This window comes from Mastomys coucha, unplaced genomic scaffold, assembly GCF_008632895.1.
Source record: "Mastomys coucha isolate ucsf_1 unplaced genomic scaffold, UCSF_Mcou_1 pScaffold1, whole genome shotgun sequence".
Lineage (NCBI taxonomy): Eukaryota > Metazoa > Chordata > Mammalia > Rodentia > Muridae > Mastomys > Mastomys coucha.
In genome coordinates this window covers 30,972,843-30,995,394 of record NW_022196891.1, presented here as the reverse complement: position 1 = coordinate 30,995,394, position 22,552 = coordinate 30,972,843, and the positions used below count along the sequence as shown (strand labels likewise).

Genomic DNA, 22,552 nt, shown 5'->3' with positions numbered 1-22,552 from the left:
AAAAAAAAAAAAAAAAAAAAAAAAAAAAAAAAAAAAAAAAAAAAAGCAAAATTATAGCGACCACTTTGATATTTACGTTCAGGTTAGTTGGCGTTAAGTGGGCTAGAGTGAATGACGACAACAAGGTATATGCAATCTAGATGCTGAAGTGGGCCAGGATGTAAACTGTTAGTTCTAATTAACGCGGTTGGGGGACCGGGTCTGACACACCAAACGCCCCAGAGAAGACGATAGCGAACACCCTGCCCAACAGCTCGCCACCCTCTGGGAACCCGGGCTCCGCGGCAGCCGAGGCGCAGGGTGATGACGTCACCGGACCCGGAGGCGATTGGCTCCCCGAGAGGGGCGTGGGCGACCAACGGGACCCCGAGCGATCGCCGAAGTCCTCGCGATAGCCGCGGCCTCGGTGCGGGATGGCCGCGGAGCCGGGTGGAGGTGCCCCGTGGCTCCGGGAGCCGGCTCTCGGGGCCGAGAGATGGCCTGGGGCCCCGGCCAGCTAGGCGGGCCTCATCGGGACACCGTCACCATGCCCAAGAGAGGAAAGCGGCTCAAGTTCCGGGCCCACGACGCCTGCTCGGGCCGAGGTGGGCGAGGGGCGGGGCCGGCGGCGGCGGGGGCTGGGCGGCGGGGTGCGGCGGGGTCCGGCGGGGCGGGTGAGACGCGGCGGGCTCGGAGACTTTGCCCCGGGTCTGAGGAGGCCTTGGCGCTTTGCTCTGTTTCAGTGACCGTGGCGGACTATGCTAACTCGGATCCGGCGGTGGTGAGGTCTGGACGGGTCAAGAAAGCCGTGGCCAACGCTATTCAGCAGGAAGGTAGGCGTTCCTGGATCTCTTTAGGCCCCAGCTCTTAAGACAGCATTAGGGGTTGTATTTCCCTGGAATTGCGTCCGGGGTGTATTTCCTGCTGCCCTTAGGGCGTCTGGCCACGAACGTGTTTGCTCTTCCCGCTGTTTACTTTCTCGTTTAGTGGATGGGATGGGTGTGTGTGGCCAGGATCAGCAGGTTTCGGAGCTCAAATGTTTTTGATTTCCTCTCTGAATTAAAACCAACTTTGTGACCAGGTGGGGTGGGCATTCCTTTAATCTCAGCCTTGGGGAGACAGAGACAGGTGGATCTCTGTGAGCTTAAGGCTAGCCTGGTTTACATAGCAAGTTTACATTGTGAGATCCTGTCTCAAAAGAACAAGTAAACCAAACGAAGAACAAAAATCCCACACTTTATGTACTCATTAATTTCCACTGTCACTCCTTGATACCAGCCTCCCCTCCCCCTTTTTTGTAATTTGTGCATATTTTACCATGCAGTTGACATCCATTACTTTGACATAATGTTTTCTTTTTATCATGTTTGTCTTGCTTTCAAGATTCTTGCAGATGGGACTGAGTGCGTTTCATTCTCTCCTTTCCTCCTAGTAAAATCTCTTTGTGGCTTGGAAGCGTCCCAGGTCCCTGCGGAGGAGGCTCTTTCTGGGGTGGGTGAGCCATGTGACATCCTGGAGAGTAGTGATGAGATGGATGCCCAGGAGGAAAGCACTCAGGAAAGATCAGTCTCCAGGAAAAAGAAAAGCAAGAGACACAAAGGTACGTGCAGACTGCTTTCCTGAGCAGTGAACTCTGCCGCTATCTCTTTTCAATGTAAGGGGAGATCTAAGAGGATATTTTGCTATTATACCAGTTATTGTTTATTTATTTATTTTATTTTATTTTAAAAGACTTATTTATTCTGTGTATATGAGGACACCATTGCTCTCTTCAGACACACCAGAAGAGGGCTTTGGATCCCATTATAGATGGTGGTGAGCCAGTATGTGGTTGCTGGGACTTGAACTCAGGACCTCTGGAAGAGCAGGCAGTGCTCTGAACTGCTGAGTCATACCTCCAGCCCAATAACCTACTTTTCCACAATCCAAAAATTAATAGCAACATTTGCTATACTTTGTTCTTCCTTATTTCAGTTAGGGATGTATACATTCATACATACATACATACATACATACGTACATACGTGTGTGTGTGTGTGTGTGTGTGTGTGTGTGTGTGTGCGCGCGCGCGCATGCGTGTGCTTCCAGGAAATTTCTAACTTACATTTTAAATTTTAAAATTTTGTTTATTTACTTTTTAAAAAAGGTAGTGAATATGAGTGTTTGTCTACATGTATATGTGTGCGTCAGTTGTATGTCTGGCACTCTCAGAGGCCAGAAGGAGGTATTAGATCTGGAACTGGAGTTGTGAGTTGAATGGATTGTTGTGAACTCTGGTGTGGGTTCTGGGACCCACACCCAGGTCTTTTGCAAGGGCAACAACTGCTAAACCATCTTGGCTTTTCAAGATAATTTTCTCTTTTCTTTTTTCTTTTTCCTTTTTTCTTTTCTTGAGATAGGGTTTCTCCATGTGACAGCCCTGGCTATCCTGGAACTGCTTTGTAGACCTGTCTGGTTTGTAGGCCTCTAATCCACAGAGATATATGCCAGCCTTTGCCTCCCAAGTGCTGGGATTAAAGGCAGGTGCCACCAAATGCTGGGCCTCAAGATAGTTTTTTTTCCTTTCTTTTTTTCCTTATTTTTTTGAAATGGGGGTCTCATTGTGTAGGGCAAGCTGTTCTTCAACTCATGGAGATCCCCCTGCCTCTGTTTCTACAGTGCTAGGACTAAAGGTGTGTGCCACCTGCCTGACCAGACAATTAAAGTATATAATTGAGTGGTTTTTCTATTTTCCCAGTTGTTCTGCTGCTGTTATAAACTAAGAATAGGACATTTCTATCACTCCAAAAAGAATCACCAAACCATTAGCATCACTGCTTCTGATGGACTGCACTCCTGGCCTGCCCTAATTTCATTCTCTGCAGATGTGCCTGCTCGGACATTACATACAAATGCAATGCTAACATACTCTTTCAGGTCTAATTTCTTTCATATGGCTTAAAAGTATTTAAGGTTCATCCATATGGAATATGTACCAGTTGTTTTTATTGTACCAATTTTTATTGCCTTTTATTTGACTACTTTGCATTATGCAACTTCAGGGGATAAGGTTTGTGTGGGTAAATGCTTTCATTTACCCTGAGCGTTCATGAAATTTCTGGATTGTATGGCAATCTTTGTTTAAGTTTTTGAGGAATCAGTGAAGTGGTTTTGTCATTTGATGTTTCTAACAATAGCATATGAACAGTTTTCCCTCCGAGATGGGGTTTCTCTGTGTAGCCCTGGGTGTCCTGGAACTGACCATGCTGGCCTTGAACTCAGGGATCCTCATGCCTTTGCCTCCTGAGTGCTGGGATTAAAGGAGTATATTACTATGCCTGGCTTTTTCTTTGTTTCTTCTTTTTAAATTAAAATATTGCATTATAAGACTCCCTTCACATAGTCAGGATATAATCACTTTTTAGACAAGTGATTCTTAGGTACATCTATTCTACTTTGATTATTTTCTCTTAAAAATAATTTTAAGCTGGGCAGGGGTGGCGTACACATTTAATCCCAGCACTTGGGAGGCAGAGGCAGGTGGATTTCTGAGTTCGAGGCCAACCTGGTCTACAGAGTAAGTTCCAGGACAGCCAGAGAACAGAGAAACCTTGTCTCGAAAAACCAAAAAAAAAAAAAAGTTTAAAATTACTTTATTTATTTGTTTATTTTGCCTGTGTGTGTAGTGTGTATAGGGTAGAGTAACAGTAATGTGCATACCTGGGTGGAGATCAGAGGACAGTTTGTGATAGTTATCTTCTTCCATCATTCGAGTCCCTGGGATTAAACTCAAGAGAGTCAGGTTTGGCTGCAAGCGCTGTTGTTGCCTGCAACGCCGTCTGGTTGTCCCCACCCTTTAGTTTCTAATGAAGCCGTTATAACCACTATGCAATAGCTATAAATTCATTACTATTTATGTTTCAATTTTGAGCAATTCCTAGATATCTCTATAAATGTTTTAGTAGGTATCTTCAAAAGAGAAATAGTTCTCAAAAATACTATTGTTAGCCAGCAAGTAATCTCAGGAGGTGGAGGAGGATCAGAAGTCCAAGGACAAGGCTAGCTACTTGTTGGAGGCCAACCTGAGTTACATATTAGACCCTGTCTGAAAAGCTAAAAAAACCCAACAAACCTGGACTGCTCCAGAGATGTCTCCACAGTTAAGAGCACTGACTGCTCGCTCTTCAGAAGATCATATATCCCATCACCCACTCGGAGGCTTGCAGCCATTGTCACTTTACTTCTAGTGGATCCATGGGAACCAGCCATGCAAGTGGTACAAAGACACACATGCCTGCCCTTTTGCAAGTTCTTTAGTGTTGAGCCATCTCCCTATCCCTGAGACGTACAATCTTTAGTCAGCTTTGTAAAAGTCAATGAGCCACATGTGATGGTGCATGACTTTAATCCAAGCACTTGGGAAACAAAGGTAGGCAGCTTAAGGCCAGCATGATCTACATAATAAGTTCCAAGACAGCCAGGGCTGCATAGTGAGATCCTGTCTTGGAGATGAATGGTTATTTAAGATGAATGATTGTTTTTTGTCGTGTGTGTTGTTATTCAAATCTGAGATATATAGTGAACCTTAGGGATCAAGACAACAAATAGTAATTAGGTCTGAAGCAGGAAGAGGAGACAGGAAGGAAACATTATTAAGTGGGGACTGAATGGCAAGATAACTAGATAGTGGCTAGAATGTGGCTCAGATTGAGTGCTTGTGTAGCACGCATGAGACATAGGCTTGGTCTCCAACTGCATAAACCTAACTTGGTGTCATACGCCTATAACCCCAGATTTTAGTAGGTGGAGACAGGAAGATAAGGCGTTCAAGGTGTACTTTGGTTAAATACCAAGTTGGAGGCAAGCCTGGGCTACCTGAGATTCTGCCTCCAAAAAACAGAAACAAATAATAAAAGTAAAAGAATAGAAGAGCATGTGTAGAATGTTGATAGTGAGTATATGTTGTAGTTTGCCTTTTCTGTTGGTAAGATTATTTAGTTTTATTCTTTTTATATACTTTCATTTTTAAAGAATTAAAAAAAAATCGGTTTTGAGATTTATTTTTGCCTGCATGTGTGTTTGTGTATCACATGTAAGTAGTGTCCTGGGTTTTTGTTTGTTTGTTTTGTTTTATTTTTCTACCTTGACACAAGGTAGAGTTACCTGGCAAGAGAGAATCCCAGTTGAGAAATTGCCTCTACCAGATAGTTCTGTGGGCGAGTCTGTGCCGCGTTTTCTTGGTTGATGATTAATATGGGAGGGCCCAGCTCACTGTGAGTGGCACCACCCTATCAGATGGTCTGGCTGATGCGACGGCTCAGCTGGTGATACTTGCCCCCGTGTCTGACTCTTTGAGTTCAATCCCCAGGACCCACATAAGGAAAGGGAAAAGTGACACCCACAAGTTGTGCCTGGCCTGCATGCACATGCTGTAACATTTGTGCCCTAAATAATTAAAATGTAATAATAAACAGTCACACTGAGCAAGCCATGAAGAGCCAACCAGCAAGCAGCACTTTTCCACGGCTTCAGCCTCTGCCCTGACTTTCTTCAGGGATGAGCTGTGGCCTGAGAATTGTAAGAAGTAAACCCTCTCCTCTTCATGCTCCTCTGCTCATGTGTTTACCACAGCAGTAGAAACCTTAACTCAGGGCTGGAGAGATGGCTCAGCAGTTAAGAGCACTGACTGCTCTTCCAGAGGTCCTGAGTTCATTTCCCAGCAACCACATGGTGGCTCACAACCATCTGTAATGGGTTCCGATGCCACCTTCTGGTGTGTCTGAAGACAGCTACAGTGTACTGACGTACATGAAATAAATAAATAAATTAAAAAAAAATCTTAGACAGTAAATGTTCTTAATTTTTGAGCCATCTCTTCAGCCCCAGTACCTGTTTTCTTAATATGATAACAAGCTTAAAATAATAGTTTTCTTAATTCTATTGAATTATTGTTGATTGTTCCTTTATTTTTTTTTTTTAAGATTTATTTTATGTGTTATTTTATGTGTATGAGTACACTGTAGCTATACAGATGGCTGTTAACCATCATGTGTGTGGCTGCTGGGAATTGAACTCAATACCTCTGCCGGCCCTGCTTGCTCCAGCCCTGCTCACTTCCGGCATAATTCACTGTAGCTGTCTTCAGACAGCACCAGAAGAGGGCGTCAGATCTCATTACCGGTGATTGTGAGCCACCATGTGGTTGCTGGGATCCAAACTCAGGACCTTCTGAAGAGCAGTCAGTGCTCTTACCCACTGAGCCATCTCTCCAGCCCCTTATTGATTGTTAAAATACACACAAAGGAACTTTGAGAACTTAATATACAAATGGTGTTTTTAGAGGTTTTAGGAGGTGGGCTTAACTGGTAAAGTACTTGCTGTAAAAACCTGAAGGTATGCATTCAGATCCCTAGTAATCAACTGGGCTTCTCTCCTACCAAATAACTCTACCTTGGGTCAAGCTGAACAAAACAAAACAAAACCCCCAAACCAACCAGGTCTTTCAGGGGACCAGTATGCTATTAGCACCCACATCAGGCAATGACAGATGCCTAAAACTCCAGCTTCAAGGAACTTGACATTCATTCTGGTCTCCATGGATTCCCTTATGCACATGTATTTCCATGAGTGTGTGTGCACTTGAGCTGTCTTCAGACACATCCGAAGAGGGGATCAGATCCCATTACAGATGATTGTGAGCCATATGTGGTTGCTGGGATTGAACTCAGGACCTCTGGAAGAACAGTTGGTGCTCTTAATTGTTGAGCCATCTTTCCAGTCCCGACAAAAAGATTTTAGCAGCTGGAATTACCACGAAACCATCAGCTTGACGGGCTTCCTTGGACCTGTTTAAAAACCTTTTCTTAGCTGGGCATGGTGGCACACACCTTTAATGCCAGCACTGGGGAGGCAAAGGTAGGTTTTGAGGCCAGCCTGGTGTACAGAGTGAGTTCTAGGATAGCCGGGGCTACACAGAGAAAGCCTGTCTTAAACAAACAAACACCAAGACAAACACCCCTTTTCTTAAATATACAAGCTAGCTGAGAATTAGAATGAACACCTTTAGGTGTGTGTGTAATAAATAGAACACAGAATTTTGTTTTGCCTTGTTTCAGAAGACGTGGATGGCACTGGAGGAGAAGAGTATCCTATGGATATTTGGCTGCTGCTGGCTTCCTATATCCGTCCTGAGGACATTGTGAATTTTTCCCTGATTTGTAAGAATGCTTGGACTGTCACTTGCACTGCTGCCTTTTGGACCAGGTTGTACCGAAGGTGCGACCTCTGAGTGCCAGTGTTTTCTCTGTAGCTGATTGTGTTGCTGTGTGGTTTGGAGCTCTGCCCTAGGTGATGGCTCTTTCCAGTTCTCCTCTCTTCCATGCCTTGGTACAACCCTAGCTTTGGATTTGTTGATATCTCTCCAAATCTTATGTTACTGATCTATGCAGGTGATTGTCTTTCCTATGGCTGCTACCCTATCCCTTCCAATATCTTTTTTTCTTTTTGCAAATGGTATTACTCCTGGTTCCAGAAAGAACTTAGATTTTCCCTATAGAGGCATATCTTATTACGTGATCAGTAAAAGTGCTAGATTTTCATGTGGGATACAGAGGTCTAGTGGACTTTATGAATTGTAGGATTTGGTAGGGATGGATAGAGAACTTGTTGACATGTCTGGCAGGGAAACCCAACGGCTCTTCCCCGTGACAGATTCTTTTTGAGCAACTAAAACATATTACATGATTTCTAATTCAGAGGCTTGTAATTCTGTAGAATCTGAAATAGTCCAAATTTAAATGGAAAAACTACAGGTTTACCAAGATGAAGAAGCAAAAGTGATGGATAATGTAAGGAAATGGTGATGGTATTTGTGAGAACTGGACAAGTTAGTATCCACCAGTGGAATAGTGGAGTAAAAGCTCATATGGAAGTTGGGAGTCCTGGGAGACTGAATAAGAGCAGGCAGACAGGTCACATATTGGTAGGAGTCATGTGTCATGTTTCAGGCACTATACGCTGGATGCTTCTCTGCCTTTGCGGCTGCGACCAGAATCCATGGAGAAGCTGCGCTGTCTCCGGGCGTGTGTGATCCGATCTCTGTATCATATGTATGAACCATTTGCTGCTCGTATCTCCAAGAATCCAGCCATTCCGGAAAGCACTCCCAGCACACTGAAGAATTCCAAAGTAAGTGAAACTTGCCGTTGGGGTTTGGCTAATGGATCTTGTATGGTGGGCCTGAGTCTTGTTTGTAGCTTCTTGATGGGGAAGGCTATTGGTCCCAACCGTTAGGGGAGCTAGTATAAACTCGTAGGGCCAGAGGTTTCTTTTCTCCGACACATTCCTGCTGTGCTGGACTGGTTTATGCTATCCTTCCTTAAACCTTTCTTATGCTTCTAGTGTATTTCTTAAGTCTCTATTTTAACTTGTTTTTATGCGCTGTACATTTGATCACTGTAGATAGAATGGTTTTGATAGCTTGGGCTAGGAAGAGTCCTTGGATAGGTGTATACTACAGTTTTCACAAAATGCTTAGTCACGACATAAAGAACACAAGGAACTCAACTGATTGTCTGTTTCTAATGTAACCTTGGCATCTGAGGTTGCGCTTCTTTCTTGACTTCCTTTAAGGATTCAGGTATAGACATCCTTCCTTGCTAAGCCCCTGGGCCAGGCTCTGGTAAGTTTTCTCAGAGACTATAAGGTACTCCAATTCATAGATGTTAGGATTCCAAAATCTTCCTATGTTTTAGGCTCCCTTTATCTTAGGGTTCTCTGCATAGTTTATACTGTATTCAGGTTTCTGGTATTCTGAATAATAAGTAGGTCTATTATAATTATTTAGACAAGGTGATATCTTGCCCCTTATCTTCCTTATCCGAAGATACTGTGTAAATTTCTTACCTTTGAATTTGTCGGTAATTTTTACACCTCTGTTCTACCCACTCTGATCCTTTCTGTAGCACTTCCTGTTCTTGTGCTTTGTGCCTTTATGCTCATAGATGTGATGTGGTCTTCTCTCCTAGTTGAGCTCTAAGATTATATTAATTCCAGGATTAAAAGGTACTATTGTGTGAAAGTAATCAAGATTCCACTTCCAACACATACAAATAGAGGTCATCAAACTAACTGTTTATAATGCTAGTTGATGGATTTAGGGCAGGAGTAGGGTGTTACATGAGTAGAGTTTCACCCTGAAGCTGCTTCTGCTTGTAATATGAGTGGACAGTGTCCCATCTCACATTTACAGTGTCTTCCTCCCTAGAAGCATTTAATACTATCCGAATAACTACAAGGAGGGTGGTAATCATTACAGAGTTAACCATGCTAGGTAATGGAGCAGGACAGCATTGATTGGGCAAACTCCTCATGCTTGACACATCTTGGCGGCTCCAGTGCACAATGCAAGGGCTACTGCAAAGTCTAAAATACCCATATCTTTATAATCTCATTAGTATGTCTTTTAAAAAATAGATTAGGAAGCCAAAGTAGATTGAAAAAAGTAAGCTCTTAATCCAGGTAATAAGCGCAGGCTACCTGGCAGCCTCTTTTTGTGTTGTTAGAGATCCTCTGAGAAGGATATGGGTCCTGTCATGGCAGACGCCTGGTGCATGGCCTTACCACTTACATGCCTGTGATTGCATGGCACTCAGTTGCCAGCATGCCTAAAGGAAGCTTCCCATTTCCCGGACTCCAGCTTTTCGTATTTGATCCCCTCTCTCTCTTTTCAGTAGCATAGCTTGTGTGGGACACTGGAGCCGTTGTGATGGCAGCAGAAGTGTTTTCCCCTAAAAGCCAAGCCCATTATTTTTGATGGAGCAGCAGGACGTACAGGGCATGTCTGAAGGCAGGACAGCTGGCACGGCGGACGACCCACCCCTTGTCCCCTGGGAGGTACTTCACTTCTTGTGCTTAACCCTAGCTATAGCCTGACTTCATTGAGGGGCTTGCTTTAGACTGAATTCAGCTTAGCTCATTGGTTTCCGTAGTAGCTGTCTGTTCCCAGAAGGTCCTGAGTGGCTTGTTCCTGTTATAGGGCTAGCCCTCCTTGCCTGCTTTGTGGCCTTGTTACCACCTTGCCTGGTGGCTACTTGCTGCCTTTATTTTAATGTAGAGCAGTGGCTGCTGAATCAGAGAAAACGCCCCACACTGTGGATAAATATTTCTGTCTTTAAAGATGAGAACATTAGGGGTTGATCTTAATAAGCTCTGAGGTTGACTTGTATTGGTCCCTCCTCTCCTTTCTGAGTAGCACTGACTGTCTTCATGTTGCACCAGTGTCAAGTTGGGGGTCTGTGTGTGCCAGAGGAAATCCTCCGCATCAGGACTGTAGTTGGCTTTAGAGCTCTCAGATATTTTTGCTAATTAATTTTTTTGTTACTTTATAATACATATCAATGTCACTCCTTTAGTTTACTTTTTCTTTCTTACAGTGCTTGCTTTTCTGGTGCAGAAAGATTGTTGGGAACAGACAAGAACCAATGTGGGAGTTCAACTTCAAGTTCAAAAAACAGGCATGTGTTTTCTCTTTGTCTCATAGTTTTATAAAGTTTATTTTTAAAGGTTTGTTTGTTTGGGTGGTTGGATAGTTCAGAGGATAAAAGAGAATACTGCATTTGCCAGAGGACCCAAGTTCTAGAACATTTAATTTTTTTTAAAATATTTATTATTTATTTACTTTTTTGGGTTTTTCGAGACAGGGTTTCTCTGTATAGCCCTGGCTGTCCTGGAACTCACTCTGTAGACCAGGCTGGCCTTGAACTCAGAAATCTGCCTTCCTCTGCCTCCCTAGTGCTGGGATTAAAGGCATGTGCTACCACTGCCTGGCTAGCACATTTAATAATGTCCTCTTCTGACCTTTCAGGCATCACAGTCATGTACAAACCATCACCACACCCATGCCCACCTTAAAACTAAGAGCTTTTTTATTCTGTGTCAGGGTGTTTTGTTTTGTTTTGTTTTGTTTTTGAGACAGAGTCTGTCCATCTACATATTCCTGGATGTCCTGAAATTTGCCACATAGACCAGGCTGGCCTCAAGCTAATAGAGATCCACCTGCTTCTGTCTCTCAAGTCCTTGGATTAAAGATCTGCACCACCATATCTGGCTTGTGTTATGCATGTATGCATGTGCACTGTGTGTATGCCTGGTTCTTGTGTTGGCCAGAAGAAGGTGTCAGATTCCGTGGAATTGGAGTTGTGGGCAGTTGGCATCTATGTGGGTGCTGGGAATCAAACCTTCATCTTCTGTAAGAGTAGCAAGGGATTTTAACTGCTGAGCCATCTCTGCATCCTTCAGATATCTTAAACAAGATTTCTTTATTATTATACATAAGTACACTGTAGCTGTCTTCAGACGCACCAGAAGAGGTGACAGATCTCATTGAGGGTGGTTGTGAGCCACCATGTGGTTGCTGGGATCCGAACTCAGGACCTTTCGGAAGAGCAGTCAGTGCTCTTACCCGCTGAGCCATCTCACCAGCCCCAGATATCTTATTTAATGTTCACCATGTCTTAATCCCTTTGTGCTGCCATAATGAGGTACCAGAGATTGGGTTATTTATAAAGAACAGAAATTAATTTCCTCATAGTTCTGGAGGCCAGGAGTCCAAACAGGTTCTGGGTCTCATTTGGCGCTGGTTCCCATTTTCAGGATGGTACCTGACTGTACTCTGGGTGGAAGGCTGAGAGGAGCCGAATCCATTTTAAAGCCCTTACCTGTAATAAGAGCCTTCGTCCCATTCATAAAAGAGGAGTCCTTATCTAAAGGCTCCATCTCTTACATAACATTAGATTAAATTTTGAAATAACTTTTGGAGGGAACTATTTTTATATTGGAGGAAGAAAAGATAGCATCTTCAGGTTGTTACCCAAGGTAAACCTAGACAGAGTACCAGATCAGAAAGCAGCTATAAAAGACGTGTGTGTGTGTGTGTGTGTGTGTGTGTGTGTAGCATGAGGAAAACCCATATGAAAACTGATGTGGTGGCACACTTCTGTAATGCCAGTGCTAGCAAGTGGACATGGGCAGAATTCTGGAGCTCCTGGCCAGCTAGTTAAACTAGTTGGATAGCTCCAGGTTCAGGAAGAGGCTGTTCAAAAATAAAGTGGAGAGAGAGAGGGGGGAAGATGCTTGGCATTGACCTCTGGCTTCCACATACATGCGCATACGCATATCTACCCTCGCACTTCACCTTCACCCCACACACATTTCATGGGCAGCTGAGAAAATTCAATATTTGTGTATGTTAGTCAGTGTCTATTGCTGTGAAGAGACACATGACATCAGCAGTCTTTGTAGAAGAAAGTATGTAACTGGATTGTGCTTACAAATTCAGAGGTTTATCCATTAGCATCATGGTGGGAAGGATGGTGGCATGCAGGCTCACAGTGCTGGAGAAGTAGCTGAGAGTTCTACAGCATATTTTCCTATTAATTTATTTTTAAAGCATGGTTCAGGTGAAGCAATTCGGCTTTCATGTCTTTGTAAGAAATTCACAGTCTGTGCTCTCAACTAGACACCGTTCTCCACTGAGCAGTCGCCCTAGCAATGGAGAAATGGGACAGGAGACCGGAATTACTGCAGGAAATTGAATGCTGAGAGTCCTTTAGTCCTGAGACTTGTGAATCTTGTTTTACGGTTTTTGGAATTTGGAGGTTACTTTTGCATCTGCCCCCTTCTGCAGCAGACACCCTGAAGTCTGATACATCAAGTGGAAATCGGAGAGTGGCTGATAGAGCCATTTCTTGTCAGATAGTGGAAATACTATCTAAATAAAAACCCACTGCTATATTTGCTAATCTAAACACACACTATTTTTTAACTGGTAGATTCTTTGATCTCTGCATGGAAACCAGTATGTATACAAAGAGCAGATGACAGAAAATTTTATCTCATTAACTTTAGTTTACCTGTTGGACTTTCCTTCACAGCATTTTGAAGAGCATACATATTTCCTTTAGGCCACTAGATTAATGCTGAGCTCTTCTTAGTCCCCTAGATTAAAGAGCAAGTGTATGGAACGGTTGCAACCGCCCATTCAATATCAAGATGTTCATACCAACCCTGACCAGGACTGCTGCCTGCTGCAGGTCACCACCCTCAACTTCATCTTTATTCCTATTGTCATGGGAATGATATTTACCTTGGTAAGTGAGGGTTCAGCCCTTTTGAGAGTTTCACTGTATCTGTGGTTTGAAAAAGGATTTGCAGACTTAACTACTGGCAAGAAATCTCTGAAGAATAATAAAGTTCAAAATTAAAATCAGGTTAACACATGGTGTACTCCTTCTCTCCCATCAAGTGACTGCATACACACCAAAACTAAGATAGAACCCACATAATAATAATAATAATAATAATAATAATAATAATAATAATAATAGCAACAACAACAATAATAAAAACTCTAAACATCTTCCCAGGTAAAATAAAAACAAAACAGACAATTTGAAGTTAGGTTTGCATATTAGAAAGACAGATAATGTAGGGAAGCTAATTATATCTGAGAATGTTTTGTCTGTCTCCTCTGTAAGAAAAGAAAGGCTTTCATACCTTCCTGTATGTACTGAAGAGAACATGGATAAACATACACATGAGCACTCTTAGGACGTTGGGCATTCATATCTTCCTGTATGTACTGAAGGGAACATGGATAAACATACACATGAGCACTCTTAGGACCTTGGGTGTTCATATGCTGCCATAATGGAATATTAAAATAGATAACTAGCTCTGTCCTTGTGTGAGGCTTTGATTCTTCAAAACTTGGCAAATAATTGGTTGAGTAATTCATAAATGTATCTTTTAGCTTATACTTTTTATGGTTGAAAAATATTTAATTGAATAGGCAGCCAGAAAGTTTGTTACTTGTCATTTGTCTTCTCTGTGTCTTAGGCTTATGTTCAGAGATGTTTGGAGTTCCTCTCTATGATGAAAAAGCTTAATTTGAATTTAAGTAGTGCATACATTTATTCAGAAAGCAGAGGTAACATGGAGGCCACTGTCCTGTAGCTCCAGTTAACTTTCTGGGCAGTTTGTAACGTCTGTCGGTAGTTTGCTGTGGTTGAAGTGTGTCATGGCTCTATCTTCTTTCTTCCTTCCTTTCTTTCTTTCTTTCTTTCTTTCTTTCTTTCTTTCTTTCTTTCTTTTTTATTAGATGTTTTCTTTATTTATAATATCTCCTTTCCCAGGTTCCCCTCCAAAAGAAAAAAGAAAAGAAAAGAAGAAAAAAAAATTAAAAAAAAAACAAAACTCAAAAACTAAAACAATCCCCTGTTCCCTTCCCCCTCCCACTGCTCACCACTCCATCCTCTCCCACTTCCTGGCCCTGGCATTCCCCTACACTACAAGGGGCATAGAACCTTCACAGGGCCAAGGTCCTCTCCTCCCATTGATGACCCACTTGGCCATCCTCTGCTATACACATGCTGCTGGAGCCATGAGTCCCCCCATGTGTACTCTTTGGTTGGAGTTTTAGTCCCTGGGAGCTCTGAGGGTACTAGTTAGTTCATATTGCTGTTCATGCTAAGGGGCTGCAAACTCTTCAGCTCCTTGGGTCCTTTCTCTAGCTCCTTCATTGTGGACCCTGTACTCAGTTCAATGGATGGCTGTGAGCCTCTTCTTCTGTATTAGTCGGGTATTGTCAGAGCCTTTCCGGAGACAAGTTATATCAGGCTCCGGTCAGCCAGCACTTGCTGGCATCCACAATAGTGTCTAGGTTTGGTGATTGAATATGGGAAGGATTCCCAGGTGGAGCAGTCTCTGGATTGTCCTTCCTTTAGTCTCTGCTCCATAGTTTGTCAAAATACCTCCTTCCATGGGTATTTTGTTCCCCCTTTTAAGAAGGACCGAAGTATCCACACTTTGATCTTCCTTCTTCTTGAGTTTCTTGTGGTTTGTGGATTGTACTCTGTGCATTCTGATCTTCTGGGCTAATATCCACTTATCAAGGAATGCATATCATATATGTTCTTTTGTGATTGGGATACCTCACTCAGGATGATATTTTCCAGGTCCATCCATTTCCCCAAGAATTTCATAATTTCATTGTTTTTAATAGCTGAGTAGTACTCCATTGTGTAGATGTACTACATTTTCTGTATCCATTCTTCTGTTGAGGGACATCTTGGCTGTTTCCAGTTTCTGGCTATTATAAATAAGGCTGCTATGAACATGTTGGAGCAGTTTCTGAGTAATGGCTCTATTTTCACTGTGGTTCCTTCTCTCTCTGTTGAGGTTAAGCTGGTTTAATGGCCTCACTGTGACTCATATTTCATATATGCCATAACAATTCTGTAGGAACCTCTATCTAAATACTTGGAGATTTTTACACAAAAATGGGATCAGTCTTAGGTTTTACAGATCTTGCCAGACTTGTTCATCAGTGCGTTATCAGAATTCCATCTTTATTCTATATGTGTAACAATTAGATGGCTTTTGTGGTAGTGTGTGTTTGTATATCCTTAGTTATTTATCTGTAAGACCCTTTAACATCTTAGATACACAAAGCAGAGAAAACCTTAACAGATTATCACTTTTGTGTCTTTATAATGTGTTGGTGGTATAACTTAAGGGATAGACCTTGAGACTGAACCAAGGTATATTATGTGTAGACTATCTCAAGGAGAGCCCAAAGAAACAAGGTTAAATTAAATACTAAACATTTAAATAACATGCTAAATGTGCCTTTCTCTTCTAGTTTACTATTAATGTGAGTACAGACATGCGGCATCATCGAGTGAGATTGGTATTCCAAGATTCTCCTGTCCGTGGTGGTCAGAATCTGCGCAGTGAACAGGGTGTACAAGTCGTCCTGGACCCGGTGCACAGTGTTCGGCTCTTTGACTGGTGGCATCCGCAGTATCCGTTCTCCCTGAGAGCATAGTTCCTGCTTCCCGTCCCTCGGGATAGCTTTCAGTCCAGTCCATTAGTAATCAGATTCTGTTGGAAGGGGCAGCTGGATTGTGTAGCTGATTAGTGATGCACAGGCCGTTTGGGTTCCTGGGGCTCCTATTACAGGAGGTGGAAAGGTTGAATCAAGAGGAAAACCAACTATGATTTATAAACATTTTAATGTAAAATTTGCATATTTGAAAGAAGAAACCTGGCCTCATTTTCTGTGTTAAACCTCAGTTGGTGCTGTTGAGTTTGCTCTTCATTCTTTTGTCTCAGCAAATGGAAGAGTTAAGCTCTTAGTCTTCAAGGAAGAGTGTCTTTCCATCCCGATAGAGGAGCCCAGAGGCTTAAACAGTCGCTCCAGCTTTGCTGCTCCTCAAATTCAAGTGGATATTTTTTCTTTTCCCTTTACCCTTCTCCAGAAATAAAGCAGGTGACAGGGTTGTCAGAATCTTATAAGATTGACTTGTGCATCTTTTTAAAAAAATGCTTTTTGGATATTTATTACATGAATATTGATTGTTTTGATGATTTTGTATTTTGGGTTTTTGTTTTATTGCATGAGACTTGATGGTAATAATTATGTACCCCTGGTATTGTTCTAAGAACTTTATAGATTGTGTCTCTAATCCTTGTGTCTTGCAAGGTAGTTCAAACCCTTCCCATTTTATGGTTGAGAAGCTGAATCATTGACTTACCCAAGGCCAGAACTACTGGTCCATGCAGAGCCAGGATTCTGATCCATGTCTTTTGCTACACCACAACTTCAAAGGCCAGTCTCATTTTTCTTGTGCATAGTGGTACAAAGAGTAGGCAGAGTGTGATGAGAAAAGTAAAACAGTGAGTTCTTTGAATCTTTCACATAGACACGCATTAACTGAAGGTAAGACAGTTAAGGAAGAATTGTGTTTACGTTAAATTGCTAGGCTTTGTAATGCTAAAGGTCCTTTTTAGAACATACATTGCATGCTGGAAGCAGCCTTCAGCTAGAAGCAGTTAGTGGCTCTTCTCTGCCTGTCCTGTCCTCTGATAGCTTTGTTTTCCTTTTTAAACCATCCTGTGTGCATTCAGGATCCTGGTCTGTCTTCTCTTCATACAGAAACGTTGACACCCTCCTTGGTCAAAGTTCTTACTCGCACTGGCATGCTCTGAGAAGAAAGGATGTGGGTGGGCTTTTGTTTATTTCTTTTGCTAAGAAGAAAGTCTTTTTGCTTCCTTTCCCACCTGGATGTGGCCGCAGATGCACATTAAGACAATACTCTCCTACTCAAGACCTGGAGTTCATCCTGTAGTGCTGCAGTCCAGCCTCCCTGCCCTACAAAAGTAGTCCTTTGAGACAGGGTCTTGCTATGTAGCCCAGGCTGGCCTTGAACTCTTACTTTAGCTGCCTGGAGTTGTTGAGATTATAGGTGTGAGTCACCAGACAAGACAAAGGCAGAAAATGTTCTTTAAACATAAAAATATTGTGGGGTGGATACTATTGTGAGCTAAATTGCTAAATGATTATGTTGTTTTTATCTTTCCCTGCCCCATGCTATTTAAAGAACATTCTTAAGCATCTGTTTAATACTGCTGCTGACAGCTAGCCTTCCCCACACTGAGGGAAATGCTGTCTCTGGTTGAACAGAAAGTGAGCCTGGGTCAATAAAAAAACAACCACCAGAATTTGGGTACTTAATTAACAAAAGCAAACAAAAACCCAAGGACAATAAGCGATCTCTGCTATCAAAAGTTGCCTCTGAGGAAGAAGAAAAGAAGCACAGAGTCTGGAGTTCCCTGAACAAAAGATGCCATGGAACAGGGGAAGTTGTCCTTGTGGATTGTGTATCTCCCATTTAGGTTTACCCTAAGTGGGTGAAATAAATGTGGCTTAATTGTTTTCTGGCTTAACTTCTGAGTTTTTGTGCCAAACTCCATGGTATGATGAGAGATACTATAGCCTCCCTTTGAAGTTACTGCCTCTGCTGTGTTCTTCACACATTGCCAACACTTGGGAAAATGGTTCTTCATGGTTACCATGGCTTCAGTCTACTCAGCATTGGCTGAGTTGCCATTTCTGGCATCATTCATGTTTTGTTAATGGAAGGGTGTAAAGAGTGTCAAGGATTGCCTTTTTGTAAAAACTAGACTGCCTAGAGAATGGCTGAAACTTGGTAGGCTCTGGGTGTAAAAACTTTTTCACTTCTTGATGGATATGTTCTTGTTCAGAGTGTCAGACAAAGAATACAGGTTCGGCTTGTCTCAACCCCTATCAGAATTAATCTCCTTGCTGTTCTCTAAAGGTGCAAGGAAATTTGAGTATATTGTGAGAGAGTGAGCGAAAGGCTGTATTTAACTGACCTCAGCTTCAGCCTTTCCAGGACACTGCTGTTGCAAGGTGTGTATATATCTGTAACTGCCTATGTGCACATTGTATGTATATATATATATATATATATATATATATATATATATATATATATATATAACAGTTCTCTGCTGCTGGGTGCTGTCTGTACATAGGAGGCAGAAGCAGGGGACTCTAGGAGTTAGAGGCCAGCCTGGTCTACATAGTTCCAGGACATCCAGGGCTGCACAGAGAAGCTGTCTTGAAAAACCTAAAGGAGGGGAAAAAAAAGAAAAAAAAAAACAAAACAGTTCTTCACACTCAGAAGAGTGCTTATAGGGTATCTGTGAAGGATTTGAGTAGGCACTGCAATGAGGTTTCACAAACCAGATGGAAAAGATACATTAATAGCCACGGGGGCAGGGAAAGGGAGCAATTCAGGAAAATTGGTTTAGCTAAAATTTGTCAGAATTTTGGCATTTGAGCATGTTTTCATAGCATGTATGTATAAGACAAACACTTCATTTTGTAGTAACAGCGTTAGGGCAGTCACATGCCTAAAAGCAAGTCACAACTCACTGAGGCACATACTACAAGAGTATCTTATCTGGGTTTCCAGTTTCTCCACTTAAAAATATGTGAGAGAGAACAGGTGTAAAGGGCAACAGACGACTGGCCATTTAGGGAACAGGCCAGACTTGGGAAGGTGAGTTCATGAGGGTAGAAGCGAGTAGGATGTGCTCTGCATTCCAAATTCTGGGGTCAGAACGTCTACCAGATTAAATGCTTGCCCTACCCTCTCAGGCTCGACCAAGATGGCGTACAGCATCAAAGCAGCGCCCTTGTCACGTGTGAACCAGGGTTGGGGAGCGCCGGGGCTTGGGGGGCGTGGCCTCGGGGAGAGACGGCCAGGCCCCGCCCTTGGGGGGTGGGGCCGGGGTATCCGCGGAGGAAGGGGGCGGGTCCTTGAGGCCACGGTACTGGGCGGTGGAGGCTGCAGCTACCTTTGCGGGCTTGCCTCTAGGACGCCTCGCACTGCCGAGGTCGGGGGCGGCGCCCTGCTGCAGCTGGGCCTTCGGCGATTCCACGCAGGTGAGCACCCACAGAACACTCCGCGGAGAAAGATGCCCCTTTCCCCAGCTCCAGCTCCCCTGAACAGTTTGAGGAGGAGTCTCTCTTAGTGCGTCTTAGGAAACAGCTTCTTCTGGTCTGGATGTATCTCTGCGGGGCGCGGGATTCCTTGCCCCTCGCCTTTGCCGTGCCCTGTGCCCTTGGGGATGAGGATGGGGGTCGATGCCCGTTTTGCAGGGAGGGCGTGGAGTTCGCCTTCAGCTCCCATCTGCTCTCTGGGAGGGGGTAGCCGGGTGGACTTGCGCCCCCACATCCTCTCCAGGAGACTCAGAGCAAAAGCGCCTCTGGGCTTGGGGGCCAACTCTGCTCCTTTGGGCGAGCGCTTGTGAGAGGCTGAAGTCTTCGTTCTTCCCGGGGGTCTTCATCCTTCCCTCGTGCCTCTTTCCGCCCTTGGGTACTATCGCCAGCTCTGCATTCCTTTAACTGTCAGGCTGTACCAGAGATGCCCCCGTCTCCGCAGTGCTGGGGCGGTGGGGTGGAAGGAATGGCCAGCCAAAGGCCTGGTTGGGGGTGGGGATGAGGGTGGGCGCAACAGGAAAAGAGGTTCGTAATAGAGATTACTGATGGGGGGTGGGAATGAGGAGCTGATTAGTGAACACAGTAGAGGTATTTCCCAGCACGGGTGTGGAGGGTTTTATGATGGCTAGGAAGGGAGGTCGGCCTGGAGGACTTGGAAATATGTTGTAGGTGGTTTCTTTGAGAAGGAGGAGGGATCTAGCACTAAGTGCCACTAGATGCTGATGTCACCTTTGAGGAGAGATGTGTTGGAGAGGAGGAGAGTTGAGGCAGGTCCTTAGTACTTGTTCGCGGAGAGCAAGTAGTTAAGGGGGCCGTGCTTAGCCGGATGAGTCCCTCCTGGTGTGAGCTTAAGAAGGCTGTTCCTGGAGCCAGGTTTCAGGGACTCCCTGCAGCCCTTTCCAGAGTTGTTGCAATTGGCTCTTGGTACTTTATTCAATATTGAGTAAACATTTATTGGACACCTACTGCATGCCAGACATCATGTTAGATAGATAGATTCTTGCTTATCTAAAAGCAGTTGAGGGCCTTGGAGCAGCTAAATGGTACCTGAAATACCACACATCTCCCCTATATACATTTAGTTATATTGTTAGTGGAATGGCAGAAACTAAACAAAACAAAACAATACAAAACCAACCGGATTTTAACCCACAGAATCCCCACCACTGTTAACTGGCCAGATAATCTTTAGTAAAAATGACAGCCTGGATGATTTATATTGGCTATTTTCTTAGATTTTTTGGGGCTAAGATTTGAGGAGGCTTCCCAAGATAAATGATGTCTCAAAGTAATGAGACGAGGGATAGCACGTTGGTTTTGGGGGCTACGGGGGCCCTAGACACTATGCAGTAAAGACACCATCTCCAGAAATGAGTGGCTATAGGAGCTTGGCGTGAGGGGGGTTCTCATCGGATGTTTTGGGCCTGTGCTGTTGGGCATGTCATGTTGAGCATGTATATGATGTCAGTATATGAGCTCTGCCCCAGCAGCTGGCTTGGAAAGGAAGGATTGGAGGAATGGAGTCGGGCAGGCGATCGGGCTTGTGCGTCCTCTCTGAGTAACGACTGAAACCTTAGAATTGGAGAGAGTTTGGAGGGTTGGCTATGGGTCCCTTCTGAGCCTCTGTGGCTAGTAGGGTAAGAGCTGGGGGAGAAGGTGGTTTAGTTGGGCTGGGGTGGTGATGAGGCAGGGGTGAGGCTCAGGAGAGCCAGGGAGCTGGGTGCCAAAGGGGTTTTAAGGTACAGGGACGTTAACAGGCCTTGTTATGCCTGAAATATTCTCCGTGGGCCTCCAAGAGCTGTATTGTGTTAAGTTGGTAAAGGATTTGCTCTATGAACATGGTGTGCTATCCTGGCTAAGCAGTATAGAGAGGTTGTGTGTGTGTGTGTGTGTGTGTGTGTGTGTGTGTGTACACATGCATGGTGTGCATGTGTGTGCTTGTGCAAATGTGTGTGCTAGGAATGAGGACTGAGAAAGACTGAGAGAGCAAAACCTATCCCAGAGGCTGGGTCTCTCTCAAGGCATTGGAAGAAGTAGAGAGAGGGAGTGGGGTCAGAAGGAGAGACAAGTGTCTATTGCAACCACATAAGTCACCATCTGTCCCCCCCTCTGGCCTGCTAGCTCACTGACCTATAATTAGCTCTGGAGGGCATACGGTGCTGGCTCAGGGGTGTGTGGCACTTTGGGTGTCCAGCAGAGTCCCGGACACTCAGAGGGGCTGTGGTCCTGTGCCTCACCACATCCCAGGACCACACTGAGGAGGGCTCTCTGTATTGCTGAAGAGGGAAAGGGGCCTTAGGGACCTGAGGACATTAATAAGGTAGAGTTAGCCGGTGAGGCAAAGTGAAGTGAGACAAGGGAGGGTTCCATGAGACCAGCAGACCCTGAGGATTCACCTTTATCCACTTCTGGCTGCTGCCTCACCACACAAGCATGGCTGCAGCCTGGCTTAGTACTCTAATTGCAGCCTGGAACATGGGGTCTTCCTTCCCGTCTTTTCTAGCTGTCCCAGAAGGCAGTTCTAGCACAGTTCTAGCTGCGTGCCTGAGAGAGTTGGGGACTGAGAGGCCTTGGCTCAGGGTCACTTTTTCTGAGCGTTTCAGTTGTCCATACTCCAGATGGTGTTTAGCACTGACCCCAGTGTAGAGCAGAGGCTAGTCAAATGCAGCTTTGTATTGCCCTGAAACAAGTCTAGGTATGTCTGTATTCTCCCAAGAAGCCTGTTATGTATCTTACAAGTTTTCTGTATCTGTAACAGGACTCTTTGAGAGAGTATCGGATTGAATGGAAGTGGTCTGTCTTCTGGTCCCCTGGGTTATATGAAGCAGGTTCTCCTCGCAATTAAGTTATTTAACCTGCAGCAGGGATGTGCCTGGGGACCCAGTATCACATTGTTACATCCCACTGGGGGAATTGGCTGTAGATAGCATGGAAATCCCTAGACCCGTCCTAAAGCAAAGTGTTTGGGTTTAGGCTTACGACCTTGAATGTGTAGATTTGTGTATCTATAGAATGTATAGATTCAGTATATCTTGTGCATCCTTAATTAATTGTAGATGTATGTAACATGGTATTATATGGCACTTTAAAAAGCACTCATCAGGTTTGGAGAGATGGCTCAGCGGCTAACAGCACTGACTGGCTCTTCTGAAGGTCCTGAGTTCAAATCCCAGCAACCACATGGTGGCTCACAACCATCCTTAACAAGATCTGAATGTCCTC

The 22,552-nt window shown here is 44.0% G+C and overlaps 2 protein-coding genes across 7 annotated transcripts in view; both read left to right on the top strand.

Annotated features, from left to right (window-relative positions):
* Positions 1-349: 349 nt before the first annotated feature.
* Tmem183a (transmembrane protein 183A) lies at positions 350-17,735 on the top strand. 2 transcript variants are annotated; one of them, XM_031383206.1, is made up of 8 exons: positions 350-584; positions 723-812; positions 1,412-1,579; positions 7,077-7,233; positions 7,965-8,145; positions 10,392-10,472; positions 12,951-13,106; positions 15,659-17,735. In XM_031383206.1, exons 1-8 carry the CDS (start codon positions 476-478, stop codon positions 15,842-15,844), a joined length of 1,128 nt encoding a protein of 375 aa, XP_031239066.1. In that variant the 5' UTR covers positions 350-475; the 3' UTR covers positions 15,845-17,735. The 2 variants fall into 2 exon arrangements, with proteins under 2 accessions (XP_031239066.1, XP_031239057.1); XM_031383197.1 differs by having other exon boundaries at positions 351-584; positions 7,074-7,233.
* A 1,384-nt stretch (positions 17,736-19,119) lies between these two features.
* Ppfia4 (PTPRF interacting protein alpha 4) overlaps positions 19,120-22,552 on the top strand; it is a 49,083-nt gene continuing 45,650 nt past the window's right edge. For all 5 annotated transcript variants that reach the window (XR_004122274.1, XR_004122276.1, XR_004122269.1 and 2 more), the window contains exon 1: positions 19,120-19,273. The gene's annotated coding sequence lies outside the window, so the exon portion shown is untranslated. The remainder of the gene's footprint in view (positions 19,274-22,552) is intronic.